Source organism: Daldinia caldariorum (genome assembly GCF_022478825.1).
Source record: "Daldinia caldariorum strain CBS 122874 unplaced genomic scaffold F4812scaffold_4, whole genome shotgun sequence".
NCBI lineage: Eukaryota > Fungi > Ascomycota > Sordariomycetes > Xylariales > Hypoxylaceae > Daldinia > Daldinia caldariorum.
This window is the reverse complement of record NW_025953040.1, coordinates 358,675-375,907: the sequence shown is the minus strand read 5'-3', so window position 1 is coordinate 375,907 and position 17,233 is coordinate 358,675. Positions and strand designations below refer to the sequence as shown.

At 47.6% G+C, this 17,233-nt stretch overlaps 4 protein-coding genes across 4 annotated transcripts; 2 read left to right on the top strand and 2 right to left on the bottom strand.

Annotated features, from left to right (window-relative positions):
* Window positions 1-4,508: 4,508 nt before the first annotated feature.
* On the bottom strand, window positions 4,509-6,028 carry F4812DRAFT_420014 (NPCC-domain-containing protein). Its single transcript, XM_047933404.1, has 2 exons — window positions 5,448-6,028; window positions 4,509-5,396 (listed from the first exon to the last, which is right to left on the bottom strand). Exons 1-2 carry the CDS (start codon window positions 5,696-5,698, stop codon window positions 4,793-4,795), a joined length of 855 nt encoding a protein of 284 aa, XP_047792018.1. The 5' UTR covers window positions 5,699-6,028; the 3' UTR covers window positions 4,509-4,792.
* A 424-nt stretch (window positions 6,029-6,452) lies between these two features.
* F4812DRAFT_300570 (uncharacterized protein) lies at window positions 6,453-8,410 on the top strand. Its single transcript, XM_047931217.1, has 2 exons — window positions 6,453-7,005; window positions 7,066-8,410. The coding sequence occupies exons 1-2, from the start codon at window positions 6,582-6,584 to the stop codon at window positions 8,367-8,369; spliced, it is 1,728 nt and encodes a 575-aa protein (XP_047792017.1). The 5' UTR covers window positions 6,453-6,581; the 3' UTR covers window positions 8,370-8,410.
* Window positions 8,411-8,414: 4 nt separating this feature from the next.
* On the bottom strand, window positions 8,415-11,394 carry F4812DRAFT_420011 (MCM-domain-containing protein). Its single transcript, XM_047933403.1, has 3 exons — window positions 10,997-11,394; window positions 9,502-10,910; window positions 8,415-9,446 (listed from the first exon to the last, which is right to left on the bottom strand). Exons 1-3 carry the CDS (start codon window positions 11,258-11,260, stop codon window positions 8,951-8,953), a joined length of 2,169 nt encoding a protein of 722 aa, XP_047792016.1. The 5' UTR covers window positions 11,261-11,394; the 3' UTR covers window positions 8,415-8,950.
* Window positions 11,395-11,715: 321 nt separating this feature from the next.
* Window positions 11,716-15,673, top strand: F4812DRAFT_300537 (Vps54-domain-containing protein). Its single transcript, XM_047931216.1, has 2 exons — window positions 11,716-15,348; window positions 15,406-15,673. The coding sequence occupies exons 1-2, from the start codon at window positions 12,230-12,232 to the stop codon at window positions 15,644-15,646; spliced, it is 3,360 nt and encodes a 1,119-aa protein (XP_047792015.1). The 5' UTR covers window positions 11,716-12,229; the 3' UTR covers window positions 15,647-15,673.
* Window positions 15,674-17,233: the final 1,560 nt, after the last annotated feature.

Here is a 17,233-nt window from a genome sequence, read left to right as displayed (position 1 = left end):
ATAGCGTATATTTCATAAACCGGCACGTATGACGGTGCGATATGAATGAGTCAATAGAAATAATGACACAGGCAATGGCTTCGGTATATTACCGTGAGAAAAATACGATTTAAGAATATAATATCCCGCAATGTGTTTGACATTCATCCATGCACGCATAATAAAAGTAAATTCGGGGGCTATTATGTCTCCCAGCATACCACATGTAATCCCGCAAATACCTACCGTTCTTGCTCGTAAATGTTTTTTCCCCCTTTTCAACAAGAGTATCTTTATATGCTCAAGGTACGTTATCTAATGTAAGAAGAGTCTTTGTCATGATGATCATGAACTTGGTGTTGTAGGTATTTCTTAACGAAGAACTATTGTACTTCTCTACTAAAGCTACCTGGCTAAATCATAATCGAACTTCGTCATCGTCACTTATTCGCAACTCCTTCGTGCTTTGTCTCCTCACATATGAGGACCCTTTCGACGAAAAATAGGATCAACATCCTCGTTATTACTTAATCGATAGCAATTACCGAAACCCTTTTTCCTCTTCTTCGGATTTTCAGTTCTTTTTTAATTTCTTCCTTAACTTCTTTCTTAGCGCTTGCAATTTCTAATGTTGTGTTAAATTAATCCAATTTGTTGTTTGCGATCTTCGATACTGTGCTTAATTGGTCTAGTTTGTCCCTTAAGGCTTTCAGCGCCATATGACTATCTTTGAGCATCTTTTCAATTGTGTTGATTTATCTTCTAGCTGTCTGTGGCGTTGCGTGGGTATCTAGATTATACTATGTAATGCTATGTAGGTACCTGGATGGTAGACAGTAGTTTGATTATAACGAGCTTGGTTTTTGAAAAGGAAGATCTGTTAGATCTTCTTATGTCTCCCGGCGGTTTGTTTAGTATGTCAACGACCTAAATGTCGCAAAGTCTCCGCATGTGTCACCACTCGCTGTATCATTGGTGTTTTCCTCAAGTTTCCTCTAAACTAAACTATGCTAGGAAGGACTGAGTTAACACCCCCCCGAAAGCCGGTAGCGTCGACGTGTGTCATTCCTTCGTCTGCCGCGATGGGAAACCGGTTCCACGCAGCAGGTTCGAATCCTGCAGCTCTTACCGAAGGGCCATGGTAAGATATCATGTGACAAATCGCGCAAGCACCCCATCAGCGTGACGATACATGACCATCCAAATAATCCCGAAGTCTTCAAGAAATTGCCAGCGATGATCACAGAGTTTGCGGACATCTTCGAAGACAAAGGTTTTGCAGATAATGTCAATCCAACAGCAGAAGATGAGCTCCCTCGTCTAAACCTCAGACCAGGATAGCAGGACCTCATCCCCTGTATATGGCTGTCTTGAATTCGACCATTTCTGTCGGAAGGACATAGTCTAAAGGTTGTCTCACGCGCTGCTACATCGGCATTCCTAATAATATTATAGGCGTTGGAAAGAAAGCCGGTATTGAATGGATGCCCTGTGCTTTACGTAGGTAATCCTAGGAGTTGACTCTAGGGAATCACCCGAAGAGCTGGGCATTTGCCCGCGTCCCATTGGCAATTTTGGTCAAAGGAGTATAGATCATCCAGCGATTTCTTAACTGAACGATAATCTGGTGTCAAGCTTAGTCCCGCATACGGTTGGCACCTTTGTCAGATTTGCAACTACAAGCGAAGCGTCCAACCCATGGTCTTGCGCCAGTCGCTCAAATCAAATTGACATAAAAAAATTTGTTGTCGGCTATTCTCTCCTCCTCTTTCAATAAAGCCTTGTCGAACAAAAACGACGCCGTAATTGCAGACTAGCAATGGCGCTGTTGGATTGGCAATACTTTGCCAAGGAATACGATATCGTATTAATGACTAAGGAAATATAACAGAAACGTAATGAAATAGTAAAACAGTGATTGGTTGATTTTTGGTCTGTATTGTGTAACTTTCTGTGGAGCTACTAATTGTTGGGACTTGGTCTGATGATTCTTGATCTTATTGTTGTATTGTTCAAACTATCTGAGATGTCTGACTGAGATTAGGATTTCCTTTATTTTGACTAGTCTTTGATAAGATTACTATTGACACAATTGATAAGCCTGATAAGCGATAACTATCTTGTTGCCTGACAACATCCCCTTTCGCAAAGAAGCAACGAGGACGTTGCTTCATCCATCTTAACCTATGCGTTTGAAGAGCCGTCTTTTTTCCTCTCGGGGTTTTGGCTCAGATTTTGGCTGAGCTGCTTTAACAAGTTCAGTCGTCCTGATAAGCTTGTCGATTTTGTTCTTGAGCTTTGCTATAGACTTTTGTAAGCCGGTAGATTGTTCGTGCAATCCGTGGACTTCTTCTGCTAGTTTTGTGAATTTGTCGTCCAAAGACCGGCAGGTCCTATATACTTTTTTATGGAGCTTACTCTAGAAAGGAAAGGATCTACGAATTGTGGGATGGAAAACGGGTAGTCCCAATTGTGGGTGGGGCATGGCCCTAGCGGCCTCAGCCGCAGCCCGTGACGCGAGCACGTGACCCACGCCCTAACAGGCGCCTTATACACACTGGGTGGCAAGCTTTTATCATGCTTACACTAATTGAGGTTGACTCTTGAAGCGCTCTGCCTTCGCTAATATATATTTTCCTATACATAGGTTAATACTATTGAGGAGAAGTAAAAAATATTAAGAATGGAACAACTTACTGCTGGGTCCAGGGCATTGCTGCCATAATAACTAGGTACCCGATTGCATAGGTCACCCTTGGCTGAGCCCCTAATTTAGTCTCAACAAGACTGGTAATTCCCAGCATACGAGTTTTAAACAACTGTATCTGGAGTGTGGTATAGGTATTCTTCCCCGATTTTCAGGGCTTCGAACAGCCAGGCCAATCCACCTGGCTAGATGCTAGGCTGTGTAATGGATTAATTTGGCATCTCAGAACTGACTGGTTCAATGCTGTTTCTGTTGGAACATAACGTCAAATCAAAAAAGGTATTCCTCCTTGTACTCATAAGGGCAATGAGATGTGTCGTATGGTATTTCGGGGTCATCCGTGAAAGAGTGACTTCCTGTGTGATTAACGTTTCCTATTTGATCCGTTCGAGGCAGCGGATCTAGCGTTGTTTTGCAAGTCTAGAATTGAACCCTTTTTGACCATGTATGGTGGCCGCGGCGATGGTGTTTTCGCTCTGGGCCAACTCGGATTGTGGGGTCCTGAAACTAATAGTTGAGGGCTGGTGCCGCCTATAATACCTCGTTCAGCGGTCTTCATGGTTCGGTCAATATTTCTTCGTATATCGTTCCCCTCACAAACAAAGTCGATATGCCCGTGAAGGTTACATGTTTTACTGTCGGACCCTATCCGCACGGCGATGTGATAATCATGGTTGGATTGTCTTGCGTTGATCTTTTCCCACCTATTTTCTTCACCTCGTCGCCGTATCCCTATGATAAATATTAATACAATGACTCGAAAAGAAAAGTAAAAGATTGACGAGTAGCGGAATTACTTACTTGGCACTTTCGACAGACCTCAGCCTTTAGGTGAACTGTGTTGTGGATAAGAAAACACTTAATCTGGTGTGCCGAACAGTATCCCTTCAAACGACGACAGCTACCCTTTCTGAGATATGCATTTATATAGGTGCTGCTTGTTGACAAGGTTGGTTGTGGATAGATAGAATAAGTTATCCAGGTCTTTATAGGCAATATATGATAGTTGTCGATCCGTAGTGTTTTCAGTTCAGAGCTACGTCGTCTTGTTTAGTGGTGTTCAGGCGGGGAGCGTATATGAGTCTTACCAATATTAGTTATATTGTTGCATAAGTTTAGTTTATAGTTGATACCCCGCCGGTCGAAGATGAGGACCACGGTCTGGGCTGTCAAGTCTTGAGAGTAGGTATTGACTGGTATAGGTTTGGAGTTTACTATGACGTACACGGCTTCCAGCAAATTGGAAGCCTCAGGGTACCCCATAGTTGATAATCGTCGACTTTACTTTATAACAAGTTGTTATTGACGTGTTGAACGTTGTATAAACCTGAGGTGGCATTTATGTGTTGATTGATAAGAAGAGAAGAGAAGAAAAATGTTGTTGGTGGAATTGTTGATGAAGAAGTTGTAGGTTTGCAAGTTGGTTGCCTGGATTTTAAAAGTTAGGTGGATTCTTAATGTAATAACGTAACACCTATTGTGGTTGCCTTGTTTGTATTTTCCGGTAAAGAGTGATTGCCTTCTAAGTTTGTAGAAGAGTTTGTAGTTACGTTCCGCGGCAACTGCCTGAGAATATGTTGGAGTTAGGTTAGGTACATAGGTAGGTACCTAGATTTTACAAACATGTAAGGAAGGAGCATTCTCTGATAAGGTTTCTACCGCGAGTTAGGTAGTCGGGTTCCAAAAGGACTTTCAACTCTGGGAAGCTGCAGTAAGTCTGATTAGGTACGTTAATGGTTCATTTCAACTGATTATTAAAATTGACATCTTGGCCCTATATTCTAATTTGATGAACAAGACAACCTTGGAACACACATATATGTATTTTTATTAGATATTTTTATTAGAAAGGCCATGATTACCTACTAAACTTCTTAAGGTACTTAAGTTATGATAACCACCTGTCAACGGACATACGTGTTGAGGCTTATTCCACCGTGACAAACCTTAGTGGCTCCTATAAAAACCTAACTTGCTAATTACACGATTCGGGTAGCATTAATCGCGTCTATCTTGTAATTTATACTTGATTTCGCGCGCACAGGGTCCGTAGGCGTAGCAAAGGTTGGCATCTTGCATTGAATCTTACATTGCTTATCCCTTAGCCTAGTTATATAACCATGCATTGCTTGTTGTATTCTTGCGGGTTTGTGCCCTCTCGTACATCCACTTGCTGCTCAACCCGACAGTGTTTCTCTTTCCTGCCACGGGGCTGGGGCTGGGGCTATCGGGTACTCCGCCATAGAAAGAAGAAGAGAATCCCGCGCTGGAAGAGAATCCCGTGCTGGCACCCAACATTCCAGACGATCCTAGCGAGCTTATCGACGAGCGGCGCGCACCGTTCATGGCCTTCTGGAGCAGCGGACTCTGAGGAGACCCTAATCCGGCAAGATTGACATTCCCGTTTCCTCCGCTGAGGCTACCGTAGTTGGAGGCAGGGCTGCGAGTGGGGCTGGAGAAGCTACGCTTACTGCCAGTAGACCCGGAGATAGAGGGAGTTCGGGAGTAGCGGGGCGGCGTGCTATACGCAGAGCCTGGCGTAGGAGGTGCGGAACTCGGTGGCAGACCCAGCAGTTGTCGTTGGCCAGGGGTTAAGGGGATGTCAGATAGATCATCTTTGGGTCTGATTAGAGGCAGGAGATTCGTGCCGATATTGAAGAGGGGTATGGCAAGAACTGCCCAGTATGCGTATCGCGCGTAACTCCAGACACTGCCCGAATTAGTATTGCTGAAGCGGTTAAACTGGGATATGGAGGCGTACGCGTAAGGAAAGGATTTCTTAGATGGTAACGCTCGCGCCGCCAGAGAATGCAGGATGATCAACGTTATGAGGACGATGATATTCACAGCAATGCGCTTGATGTTCTTGTCTGAGAAGGTAGTGGCTTCCTGTCGCTGGGTAATTTCCTCTAGGCGCGGATGTCGCCATGTGCCTGGACTGTCTGTGGGCGGTGGCGTAGCAGGTGTTGATTTCTTAGGGGTGACTATCGTCTTTGCCATCGACAGAGACATAATCGCTAACGAATAGTCTGGTGCCTCGAAGTCGAGGACACAGAAACGATTCAGTGGACGTTCTATCGAGAATGCGCGTGTAGGTCGCCGTTTTGAAACAACACCGATACGAGAATGTTGAGTCCTACTAAGAAGAAAAGAAAGGAGAGAAAGAATTAACTGAACCGATAGCTGAGTCAATTGAATGACATTTATTTGCTGCTGTTACCTATTATGTTAGAGCTTGTTAATCAGTGCCTAAGGTTAGTATGTATAATTTTAGTGGCGCTGCGAGAGCAGGCCTTCGTCGTCGAGCTTTCGTCTGATGGAATGATTCTGCTTTGTTTTCTTTGGGGGGACGAATCGGTTGTCAAGGCACTTGCGAAAAACAACTTCTTGAATGTACTGTTACATCCCCTTAGTCATCGTGCCTTATCGGATTCGCATCCCAGATTTAGCGCTAAGATTCAAGGGAGCTATTGTGCACGGACCAAAGTACATTGGTACATAGTACATCATACATATACCTTTTTTAAGGCGCGGACGCTAGGTTGCTACGTCACAGGGCTGACAACAAGTTCCTTTAACTTTGAAGCTCCGAGTTCCCCACCAAACCATCTCACCTCATCGGGGTCAACTACCTAACCTAACCTATGAAGGACCAACGGACGGATTCAATCTAGAAAGAAATCCAACTTTTCCACCACGTCTACTCCCTCTTTCCTTTCTACGATACCGATCGGTCCATAGTTTGTTTGATGGCTACGACATAGCTGGAATCCATTTGTCCTTTTGAGGGGAAACATACCTACCCGATCCAGATCCAGATCCAAAAGTAACCCCGATATTAGCAATAACAGGTACCTAATATAGAAGTTAACACACCCACCTCTTAACCACCAACATGAGTGTTGGCAGCCTCTTGACCCAGTTCGACGAGGGACTGAGTTCGCTCTTGACACAATGGAATAGCTACTCTACGCTAATTGTTACGGCCTTGGTGTTAATCATAACATACTCCATCGTGAACCGAGTTGACCCTGAGATCCATCCTATGCTTCTCGCTCGTCAAGCGTCAAGCTCGCCAGTCCGAAATGAAGGAGAATCGCCTGTCTACCGCGGAAACTCAGCGCCTCACGGTTTACCTCTCAACACTGGATTAAATGTTAAAGATGCCGGCGCTTCGAAATGGGCCCAGGGTCGAGACGGAGACTTGAGAGATATCTGGCGCAGAGCTGTATCCGGCCCATCCGATGAAGGTAGCTCGAAGGCAAAGGGCCGCATCTTAACAGTCTTGGGAAGTGAGAAGGTTATAGAGCACGATATAAGTATGAGAATCCTTTTTGACCGTGGAAGTAAATTACGATGGTACTAACAACTTAATCTAGACGATATTACGCGCCAGATCAACCTCGTTGGAAAGCATATTGCTTCTCAAGGCGGAAAGAAGGTGGCCATCTATCTCCCCAACTCTGTCGAATTTATCGCCACCTTGTTCGCCTGCAGCTTTTACAATTTGACTGCCATTTTGTTGCCATTTGATCAGCCGGAGGATGCGGTTATCTCGATGCTTCAAAGGTCCGGCGCGGACACCGTTGTAACCGCTCCGGGTGCTTTCCCGTTCGACAACGCCGTTTCTAGTTACCCGGGCCTTCGTCAACTCATCTGGGTCGTTGACGAAGGTAACAAGCATCTCGACTGGAACGAGGTCCCTAAGGGCATGGGCGGCAGCGTCAACGTTTCTACTTGGCAAGATATTCTGAACGACAACCCCGTCACAGCTGGTACCGAATTACCCCCCGCCGACCCGAAGGCTGAGATCCAGGACATTGTCATCTTTTGGCAGTCTAAGCCGGGCACTCTTGAGGAGATGGTTCGATTCACCCAAGGAAACATCGTGTCCGCTATTTCGGCCCAGCTCACGGGAATCCCTCAGAAGGAACGCTTCTCGCCTGCCGACCTCTTCCTATCCGCGGCGTCCTTATCGGCGTCCTTCCCTCTGGTCCTAACCCTCGCAGCTCTCTACTCCAACGCCTCCGTGGCTTTCAACTCCGTCGCCGGTATAAACTCCGACTTGGTCCTAGCCACCACCGGCGTCGCACCCACCATCGTTGTCGCGACCCCCGAAACTCTCAAAAAGATCCACGAAGAAACCAAGAGCAGAGTCGGCGCCTCGCTCCTCACGCGTGTCTCGCATTGGGTCCAGACGCGCAGCCTCGTCCTTGACGGCGTCATGCCCGCGGCCTCCTTCCTCGCCTCGTACAACGATTCCCTCTACCCGCAGATCGGCTCCTCCCTGACCCCGACCCCCAAGCCCGGCAAGCTCCGCCTGCTATACGTCGCCGAGCCCGCCGGCACCGGCGCCCCGCGCCTCTCGGAGCGCACCCTCTCGGACCTGCGCGTGTTCACCGGCGCCCGCGTCATCTACGCCCTGTCCGCGGCCCGCGTCGCCGGCGCCGTCTGCCAGACCCAGTTCCACGACTACCGCGTCCTGGGCGACGGCTCCGGCGTGCACTTCGGCCCCCCCGTCAGCTCCGTCGAGGTCCTGTTCCGCGACGCCGACGGCCACAAGATCACGGACGAGAGCTACGCCGGCGAGATCGTCGCGCGCGGCCCCGCGGTTTCGGGCGCAGAGGCCCCGCTTGGCGTCGTGGGCACGGTTAGGGTGGATAATACGATTGCTTATTTGTGAGTGTGAGTGTGAGCTTGAACTGAGAGCGTTGGATGATGGTGATGGATGATGATGACGGCGAGAAGGGGATGAGATTTCATATTTATAGGTTTCTTGTAGGTAGGTAGGTAGGTACCGACGACCTAGGGTCCTGTATTAGGCGGGCGGGTGGGATGAAGCAACATTTTGTCTGATTTGGGTACCTCTCGCGATTGAAGTAGATATATAGGTCCTTTGTACTTGGGGCTGTATCTACAATGGGCATGACTATATCCAATATTTCTCTGTCTGGCATTAGGCGTAGCAAGTAATTTTGCTTTTATTCAACATTGACGTCGTTCATAATTACTATAACTACCTAGCCTAGCTTCATCTACCATGGCATACTCGTACGTACCCAAAGTAAATAGCATCTCGGAATCGTACCTAAACCCACGTATGTCAGGTAGGTACCCCTCGTTTGTTTGTTTATCTGTGTGTTGATCGAGCATAACCTGAACGCCGAGCCGAATGAAGCAAGCAAGCTCCCTTCCACATCATGAATCACATCACATAGGCCACATCACCTCGTCTACCCTAAGTAGGCACCTAGGTAGGTACTCTTAAGCACCGTTCCGATATACCTGCGCGCCCTGGTTCCGGAACATAATGGTATCCCGTCTCTGCAGGAGCATCAGCGCGCGGTTAAGACTCTGCTCGCTGAAGCCCTTGCCCTCGACCATCTCGCGGCGCAGGGTCGCCAGGCTGGTGCTCCACCCGATAGGCAAGCGGCGACGAAGCTCCTGCTCGACGCGCGCGACCTCCTCGTTCAGCTCGCGGCCGCCCTGGTTCGCAGTCCCCTGGGTGACGGCGTCCATGGTCGAGCAGAGGAAGAGCCGGATGGCTTCGTCGACGTGCTGCTCGGTGGCCACGGGGGAGAGGGTCAGCTTCGCGAGGGCCTCCGTGATGCGCACGATGGCTTCGAGTTGTCGCACGGTGATGGGGATGCTGGAGCGCGCGTTGGCTTCGAGCTCGGAGGCGTGGACTTGTTTTCGGATGGAGACGAAGTGCGAGGATAGCTTCTCGGCGGCTTCGGGGGAGAGGCGGGGTGCGCAGCGTCTAGACATGAGTTAGTATTTAGTTATTAACATAATTAAGAATGGATACTACTCACGATTTGCAGTAGCTGATGTACCGCCTCATCTTCTCAACTGGTACTTCACCCTCGACTTGCTCCTCAAGACCACGGCCACCCATGTGAATACCCATGACGTGCTTGGCAATGCGCTCATCTTTATCCCTGCTATGATCGTCCTTGACAATGAAGATCATGTCAAAACGGGACAGAATGGTGGTCTGAAAATCGATGTTCTCGCCTGGTGTCTTCATATCGTCGTAACGGCCAAAGATAGGGTTAGCCGCCGCGAGGACGGAGGTTCGTGCGTTTAGGATTGTTGTTATGCCTGCCTTGGCAATTGAGATGGTCTGTTGTTCCATAGCTTCGTGGATCGCAACACGATCCTCGTCTCGCATCTTGTCGAATTCATCGATACATACCACACCACCATCCGCTAACACCATTGCACCACCTTCGAGGTAAAATTCTCGTGTAGAATGGTCTCTCTGCACGGAAGCTGTTAAACCAGCAGCCGAGGAACCCTTTCCGGAGGTGTAAATAGATATAGGGGCGGCTTTCTCGACGAATTTCAACAGTTGCGACTTCGCCGTACCCGGGTCACCGAGGAGGAGCACGTTTATATCACCTCTTAGCTTCATGCCATCTGGTAAGATCTTCTTCGATCCTCCCAGCAGCAGGCAAAGTATGGCCTTCTTAATATCTCGGTTACCATAAATCGACGGGGCGATACAGTCAGCCATGATATTGTAGAGGTCAGGTCTTCGGCTGAGTTCCATAAATTCCTGCTCTTCTTCCTCGGAGAAGATCGAGTGACCTTTTGCTGTGGCATCTACGTCAGTCTGGATGCCCACGGCTCTGAGGTAAGGTGTTCGTATAGCGACGGCGCCGCCAGTTGATGAGTTCTTAGAAGCCTTATTTTGGTAAATGGAGAAAATTCCCATGATTGTACATCTCGATCCGGGAACAACTCTGTTTGTAAGATACCGGTCTGCGGAGATGAGAACATGTCGCGGAAGCTCTCCCACGGGTACCTGGTCCGGTGCTTCTTGGAGCTTGATAATCTGCTGATCGACAAACTTGGACTTCTCGTGAGTAACAAAGTAAGGATCGAGAGGACATTTCTCGGAGGGGTCATTGGGAGGTCTCTGACGACCGCATGTGCGCGGAAGTGTTACACCAGTAAATCCACCTAAGACAGGGACTACCTGCGTGTGTAGACAACTTCGGCATTGGATATGTAGCTGTGTGGCTTTAGAAGACATGACAGAGGCGCCGATGACGATACCAGGTACTCTGACGAGTCTAGCAATGGTCTCGGAATCCAGATTCCGGATCGAGACATCTTCTGCGTTGGAGTGGAGGAGTAGTTGGTGTTCAGGTATGACAGCTTTCGGATCATGGGGGAAGATGATTCGGTGTGTGCATTTCTTGAGGGCTAGTTCGAACTATGGTTATGCTGTTAGTAAATATATATATTAGGTATATATACTATTGTGTTGGAAGTAGAGTGAGTATATTATATATAGCATACAAGAGGTATAATTTCAGCGGGCTCCGTCACTAGTCGGTGCGCAAGCTCTTCATTATACTTGATTAAATCGGTAACGTTGACATCGCAATAGTACTTCTTTAATAATGCGTTTTCCCTTAATTGATCTCGGTAGATGAAGATATTGTCGTGTCTGAACTCGAGGATAAATGTTACGAGCTGTTCCTGTATATGCAGCCGGCTATCTTCGTTTGGTCCCGAGTTGGACTGGAAGACGGAAACTGAGTAAACGGATTGGCGATCCATTTTGGACACCAGGTATATACGTCCTGATTTATTTTAATTTAATTTATTTTACTTTCTTCAGGGTATCGTGATGGTTGAACTCGGGGTCATGCCGTGGAGTAGAGATCGAGGGGTTGAAGATTGAAAGATTTAATTTGGGAAACTGAATTAATTAACACGCGAAATGGAGACGCGTTTTTTTGGCTAGGGGCGCGTTGAGTGGTTGCATATGGCGCTAATCCTATTCCAATTCAATGGGGTAACCCCTGAATGTTCCAAGGTTCCTTCTTGGCAAAAATTTGAGTCCGACACCGATATCGCGTGTTAATAGATATCTCTTATATATACATTTTTTTAGCTGTTTAGGTGTTAAATTTGCTTTTAGAGGCCTACTATGTAGTTATCAGTACCTTAGGTAGGTATTACCTGACTCTACAGTCGGGAAGCGGCATGTAACCTTGAATTACTAGCGCCATCAGATGAAAAGTATAGGAGCTTAGTTTGCTTAGATGATTCGGTACAATACATTTGAAGTTAGCTGGCTACAACTTACAAGCGCATACTAAAAACATACCTCAAACAACCTAAGTTAAGATCCACGACCCGAAACTGTTTGCGATACCATACCATATAATACCACGTACAACACATTACGTCGGCGCCGATTTGATCCATATTCCCAAATTGCTCAGAGTTGACCTAGTAGCATTAGGTACAGAAATAAATAATTAGATACCACAACTACCCGTCGATCCAACCGTCGATCCCTCTCTTTAATACCTAATCGAAGACTTGCGAATATTCGTCTTAAACAGCCTCCTGAACTTCATACCTCCCTCCTCGAGATCGATCAAGTTGCGCCGGCGAGTGGGAGTCGCAACTTATATTTCCTGGCGTCTTATGCAGGACGTTTACATAGCTTCGGCATAGATATGATTCCCCGGTAGCCTCTCGCGAGCTTTGTCAATAAGCCTTTAGGCTTCCCTCGCAATGTTTTCCAACTCAGAAGCCCGCAAGTCTGTTGACAGCCTACCACCTTTATCACCCACCTCCCGAAACGAATTTCCATTTCATCGCCAAGGCTCTGTCGCTTCCCATCACGCTGCACGACGAGGTTCGACTGCGAGCTCCATACATTCTATTCGTTCTATTCGTTCTATAGGGGGTCATCTCGATACGTCGAGTAGTTGGTCGCAAACTGTTCACGAGACAGGCCAAAATGCTATCTCTACTCTACTTCAACCGCCGATAGTCCGGACTGGTTTACTGCCGCATACCTCAGCTCCCGCTTCTAGTGCCCACAAGCCACCCACCGCACGAGATATTCCACCTGTTACATTGACCAACATACCCCATGTGGATTCTTCTGACTTCAAGCCTTATTTAACGCAGGTTGGAGCTTTATATGAACAGTTAAGGCGGGTGAAGGAAAGCGACGATGACGGCAGCGAGCTTGTGTTTGGACGTGGCAGGGTTGAAGAGTTTGCGAGTGCGATAGACGACGGGCGTTTGAAACCTGGTAGCCGTCCATCAAGCTCTCGAAAAGTGTCAGGGTCTTCCATTAGGCCTATATCACCTATAGAACAGCCTTCCGTACGCCCGATGCGTAGAAGATCTAGTTCTAGCTTCAGTCGAAAAGGGGCATCCCAAGGTCCGCCTCCTTTGTCCACTATTCCGAACGTCTACTTCGACGAAGATTTCCATTTGGAGAATCCTCGTACATTTGACGTCGTTAGTGAACGGTCCGAGGTTGTACAGCAGCCTCCCGGTTCTACCGGGGGAAAGAATGCTCCCAATGGGGATGCGCCGGCCCCACGCAAAACTCTTGCTACAAATGCGATATTGCAAGAGAAACTATCATGGTATATGGATACTATTGAAATGCACCTCATCTCGTCTATATCAACAGCTTCCACGACATTCTTTACGGCCTTGGGATCTCTAAGAGAATTGCACTCTGAGGCAGCCGAATCGGTGCAAAAGATAAAGGCGCTGCGGCAAGAGCTTGAGAACCTTGACCAAGAAATTGCTACTAATGGGTTAGAAATTGTCCAAAAGCAACGACGACGAGAGAACCTACAGCAGTTGAATGATGCCGTAAAACAGTTAAAAGAGATTGTCGAGTCAGTCGCGGCATGTGAGACTTTAGTAGACTCAGGGGAGATCGAAAAAGCATTAGAAAGTATCGATTCTCTTGAGAAGTTAATAGCTGGAGAACGGATACCACAGCCCGGCAAGGTCGAAAATCACAACTACCAGCTGTGTGATCTCAGGGACGCCGTTGCCCTTCAGGGTGTAAACGACGATATTTCCGCTTTGCGTTTCCGCATCGGCAAAGCGCTCGAGACCAGATTCATCGATACGTTACTGGGCGATTTGAAGAACCATGTTGATACTGTCTCACCCCAGGAGGTTTTATTGAGATGGAGTAGCTCAGCCATGCGATCTCGCGGTGCGCTTAGCAGAGAACCGACGGGGAATCCGGCTTATTTGGCCGCAACTAGAGGTCTCCGCTCCCAACTAATGCCAATATTAGACGGGTTGCACCGTTCAAAGCACGTCACAATCGCCATTGCATCCTATCGTGAGGTTGTCTTGCGAGAAATCCGGCAGCTTATTAAACGACCTCTTCCGACCTCCAACGATGACGACAATGAATCTGTAATGTCTGCATCTACAATGAGCTCGAAACGCTTAACCCAGCAGGAAAGGTCATCCATCCTTGCCCGAAATCTCCGGGCGCTCGACGAGCAGGACGCCGAAACCCTCTTCGTTAAGATGTACATCAGTGTCACAGAGACACTACGGAGGCTGAGTACTCAGGTTAAAGTACTATTTGACGTTGCAAGCTCCTTGGGACAGGAACCCCTGGATTTTGACGCCGGTCTGAAGTCGCCGCCTCCTCTCAAGTCACCGCCTCTTAATAGCGCAAACCGCGATTTACAGGAGGATATTCATCTAACTATGGACTTGGCTAATCTTTACGGCCAAGCGGTTGATATCTCGCAGGACAAAATCGTAAAAGTACTTCGCGTCAGGTCTGAACAAAGCACCCATCTTCCCTTAATATGGTTCTTGCGGTACTTTACACTTAATCTCTATTTTGCAAATGAGTGCGAGGCTATTTCTGGCCGAAGCGGCACCTCGCTGAAAAATATCGTCAACTCCCAAATTAAAGATTTCATCCAATCGCACGGCGATGCAGAGAAGCAAAAGCTGGCCCAGGGCATGGAGTCTGATCAGTGGAGCGCCAAAGATTTCACAGACGAAAACAATATCTTACTTCAACGTATACTTGACAGTAGTACCAAGGATAGTGACGCTTGGTCAAAAGGAAGCAAAATTTGGTTACCATTCTCCGAAACGGATAGCAAGAAGACTTCCAACGGGCGACCAAGAGCGGAGTCTAACGGCGGAACGAAGGAGAGGACGAGGAGTGCAACAATAGATGACGAGACATTCATACTTCCCAATTCGGCAATACTATGCCTGGAAGGAATGTCTCACTTCTTACACCTGATATCTGGGATCCCATCCATGGCATCTGACGTATCTAGCTCTCTGATCGCATACTTGCAGCTTTTTAATTCTCGGTGTACACAACTTATCCTAGGCGCGGGCGCTACTCGTTCAGCAGGTCTGAAAAATATCACGACAAGACATCTGGCGCTCGCATCGCAAGCGCTAGCATTTATCTCTACGCTCATCCCCCACGTCCGCGAATTCGTTCGTCGACACGCAGGTTCAGGCCCCAACGTCAACAACGCTAACCTTGCTAACCTTATGGGCGAGTTCGACAAGGTTAAGCGCTTGTTCCAAGAACACCAGAACAGCATTTACGACAAATTGGTGGAGATCATGAGCGCCCGCGCCTCGGCACATGCGAAGAGCATGAAGGCACTCGATTGGGACCAAAAGACCGAGTCAACCGTAAACTTGTACATGGAAACGTTGGTCAAAGAGACCGTGACGCTTCATAGGGTTCTCACGAAGCATTTACCCGAAGGTACTGTAAGGTTGATCATGACGCCCGTCTTCAATAGTTATAAGAGCCAGGTGGGCAAAACGCTACAGGGACTAGAGCCTAAAACCGAGACAGGTGTCAAGAGGTAAGCAACAATATTAATACTTTTCATTATCCAGACAACTAACCAGAGGAACTACAGGATGGAATCCGATATCGAGTACCTTATTAGTAGGCTAAGCAAAATAGACGGTTTCGGGGATACGGGGGATACTCTACTTGGCATCGTCAAAACAAAGAAGCCGGAGAAAGAACCGGAGCCGGTCAAGCAAGAGGACAAGCCCAAGTCCCCCAAGCCAGATGAAGGTAGTTCGGAAGAAAAGAGCGGCAACGCAGACAATGCAGGCGAAGCTGCGGAAAAAGTTACGGAAAGCAAGTCATAGTTCTTTGGTCTTGTTTTGATATGTCATTGTTTTTATTTGTACATTGGACCGTTCTCAGCATGAAGGCAGGCGTTCTCTTTTTTTGCTTCTTGGTAGTGGAGAGAGGACTGCGTATAGTACCGAGGCGAAGGAGGTGTTTTTTCTAATAGGAGAGACGAAGTAAATGAAGAAGTGCAAACTTGAGTTATGATATGAATGTTGTATCCCGCCGCGGTGACAAATGTACATAGGTTAGGTGACCAGGGCTGTTATACGATGATGGCTCATTTCGATGTAAAACTGTAGACTCTACATGGTACTTTCTATATCTTTCTGACACCGTCTAGCTATTCTCCCTTATACCAAACTGAACTATGTTATGATCTATTAACCATGCTACTTGATGGCCGTGTTCTTTTCGGCGAGTGACATTTTGAAGAACATATTACAGAACCTTCTTAACCTACGATATTCGAATTCCCTTTCACTATACTTAGGCGCCTAACTTACTTGACATACTTTGGCATGCAGACATCTATAGGCCATCCAATAACCACTTGTATCACGCGATCTATACTGCGGCCTGGGTATATAAGCGTTACATCAACGTCCGATATCGATGTCCTATACCTACCTACCTAACCCTACCTCGCATGTCCCACCCAACCCCATCTGTCCGTCCGACATGCCGTCTACGTCGTCCCGTCTCTCGCCCACGTGTTTCTTCCGCGAGACATAGACACACGCGGTCTCACTTTCCCGTTTTCTCCACACGCCGCTTGTGCCTTTGCCTATGTACGCGTACGTGTACTCCTGCCGAACTTCCTACAAACATCATTGTTTTCGTGCCTACCCCCCCTTATTGCTGATTCCTCGGAAGGCAGCGAGCCAGATAGAGAGATAATCGAGCAGCTATTACGTGTCACGACGTTAGCAGATTGCGATATAGGACAGCTTCCCTGATTTTTGTTGGCCGATACCTACTGGTATGCAGGTACATTATATAAGTAAGTGCTGGCAAATGCTCATAAATGACAGGTCATAATGATAAGACGTCCGCATACATGTACAAGGTAGGTAGGTAGTCACACTGCGGCTGATATCCAATCCCCTTTTGGTCATAAGCCGGTCGCACGGTAAGTAGCCCGCGTTGCCAACCTACTTCCACCAACTGCTGGTCCGGTCCCATCAGGTACATACCTGAGAGGTAAGAGGTAGGTAGGGAAAGAATACCTACCCCGCGACGGTTCCTGTCAACGCGTCGCACCGGCTCGCGGCAGGAGATATACATACTACCGAGTGACAGATGCTAGGTCCCGAGAAAAGCCAAGTCTTAAGTACCTACGTCCTACCTGTATGCGGCGGAAACAGAGAGCCTCGAGTCGATGGTCCGGCTTCGGTGACAGTAATTACCTAAAGCTATAGGCGAGGAAAAACTTTGGAAAAGGTGCGTCGGGGCCCTGCTTGATGAAGGTACATTGATGGGTAGGTATCTACTGCGCATACATGAATGAATGCGCTTCTCGGGCACCGGATACCAGCCCCGAAGACGCACATATATTATTGTTGTTATTGACTTCCACCTCATACAACTATAAGCGACGCATT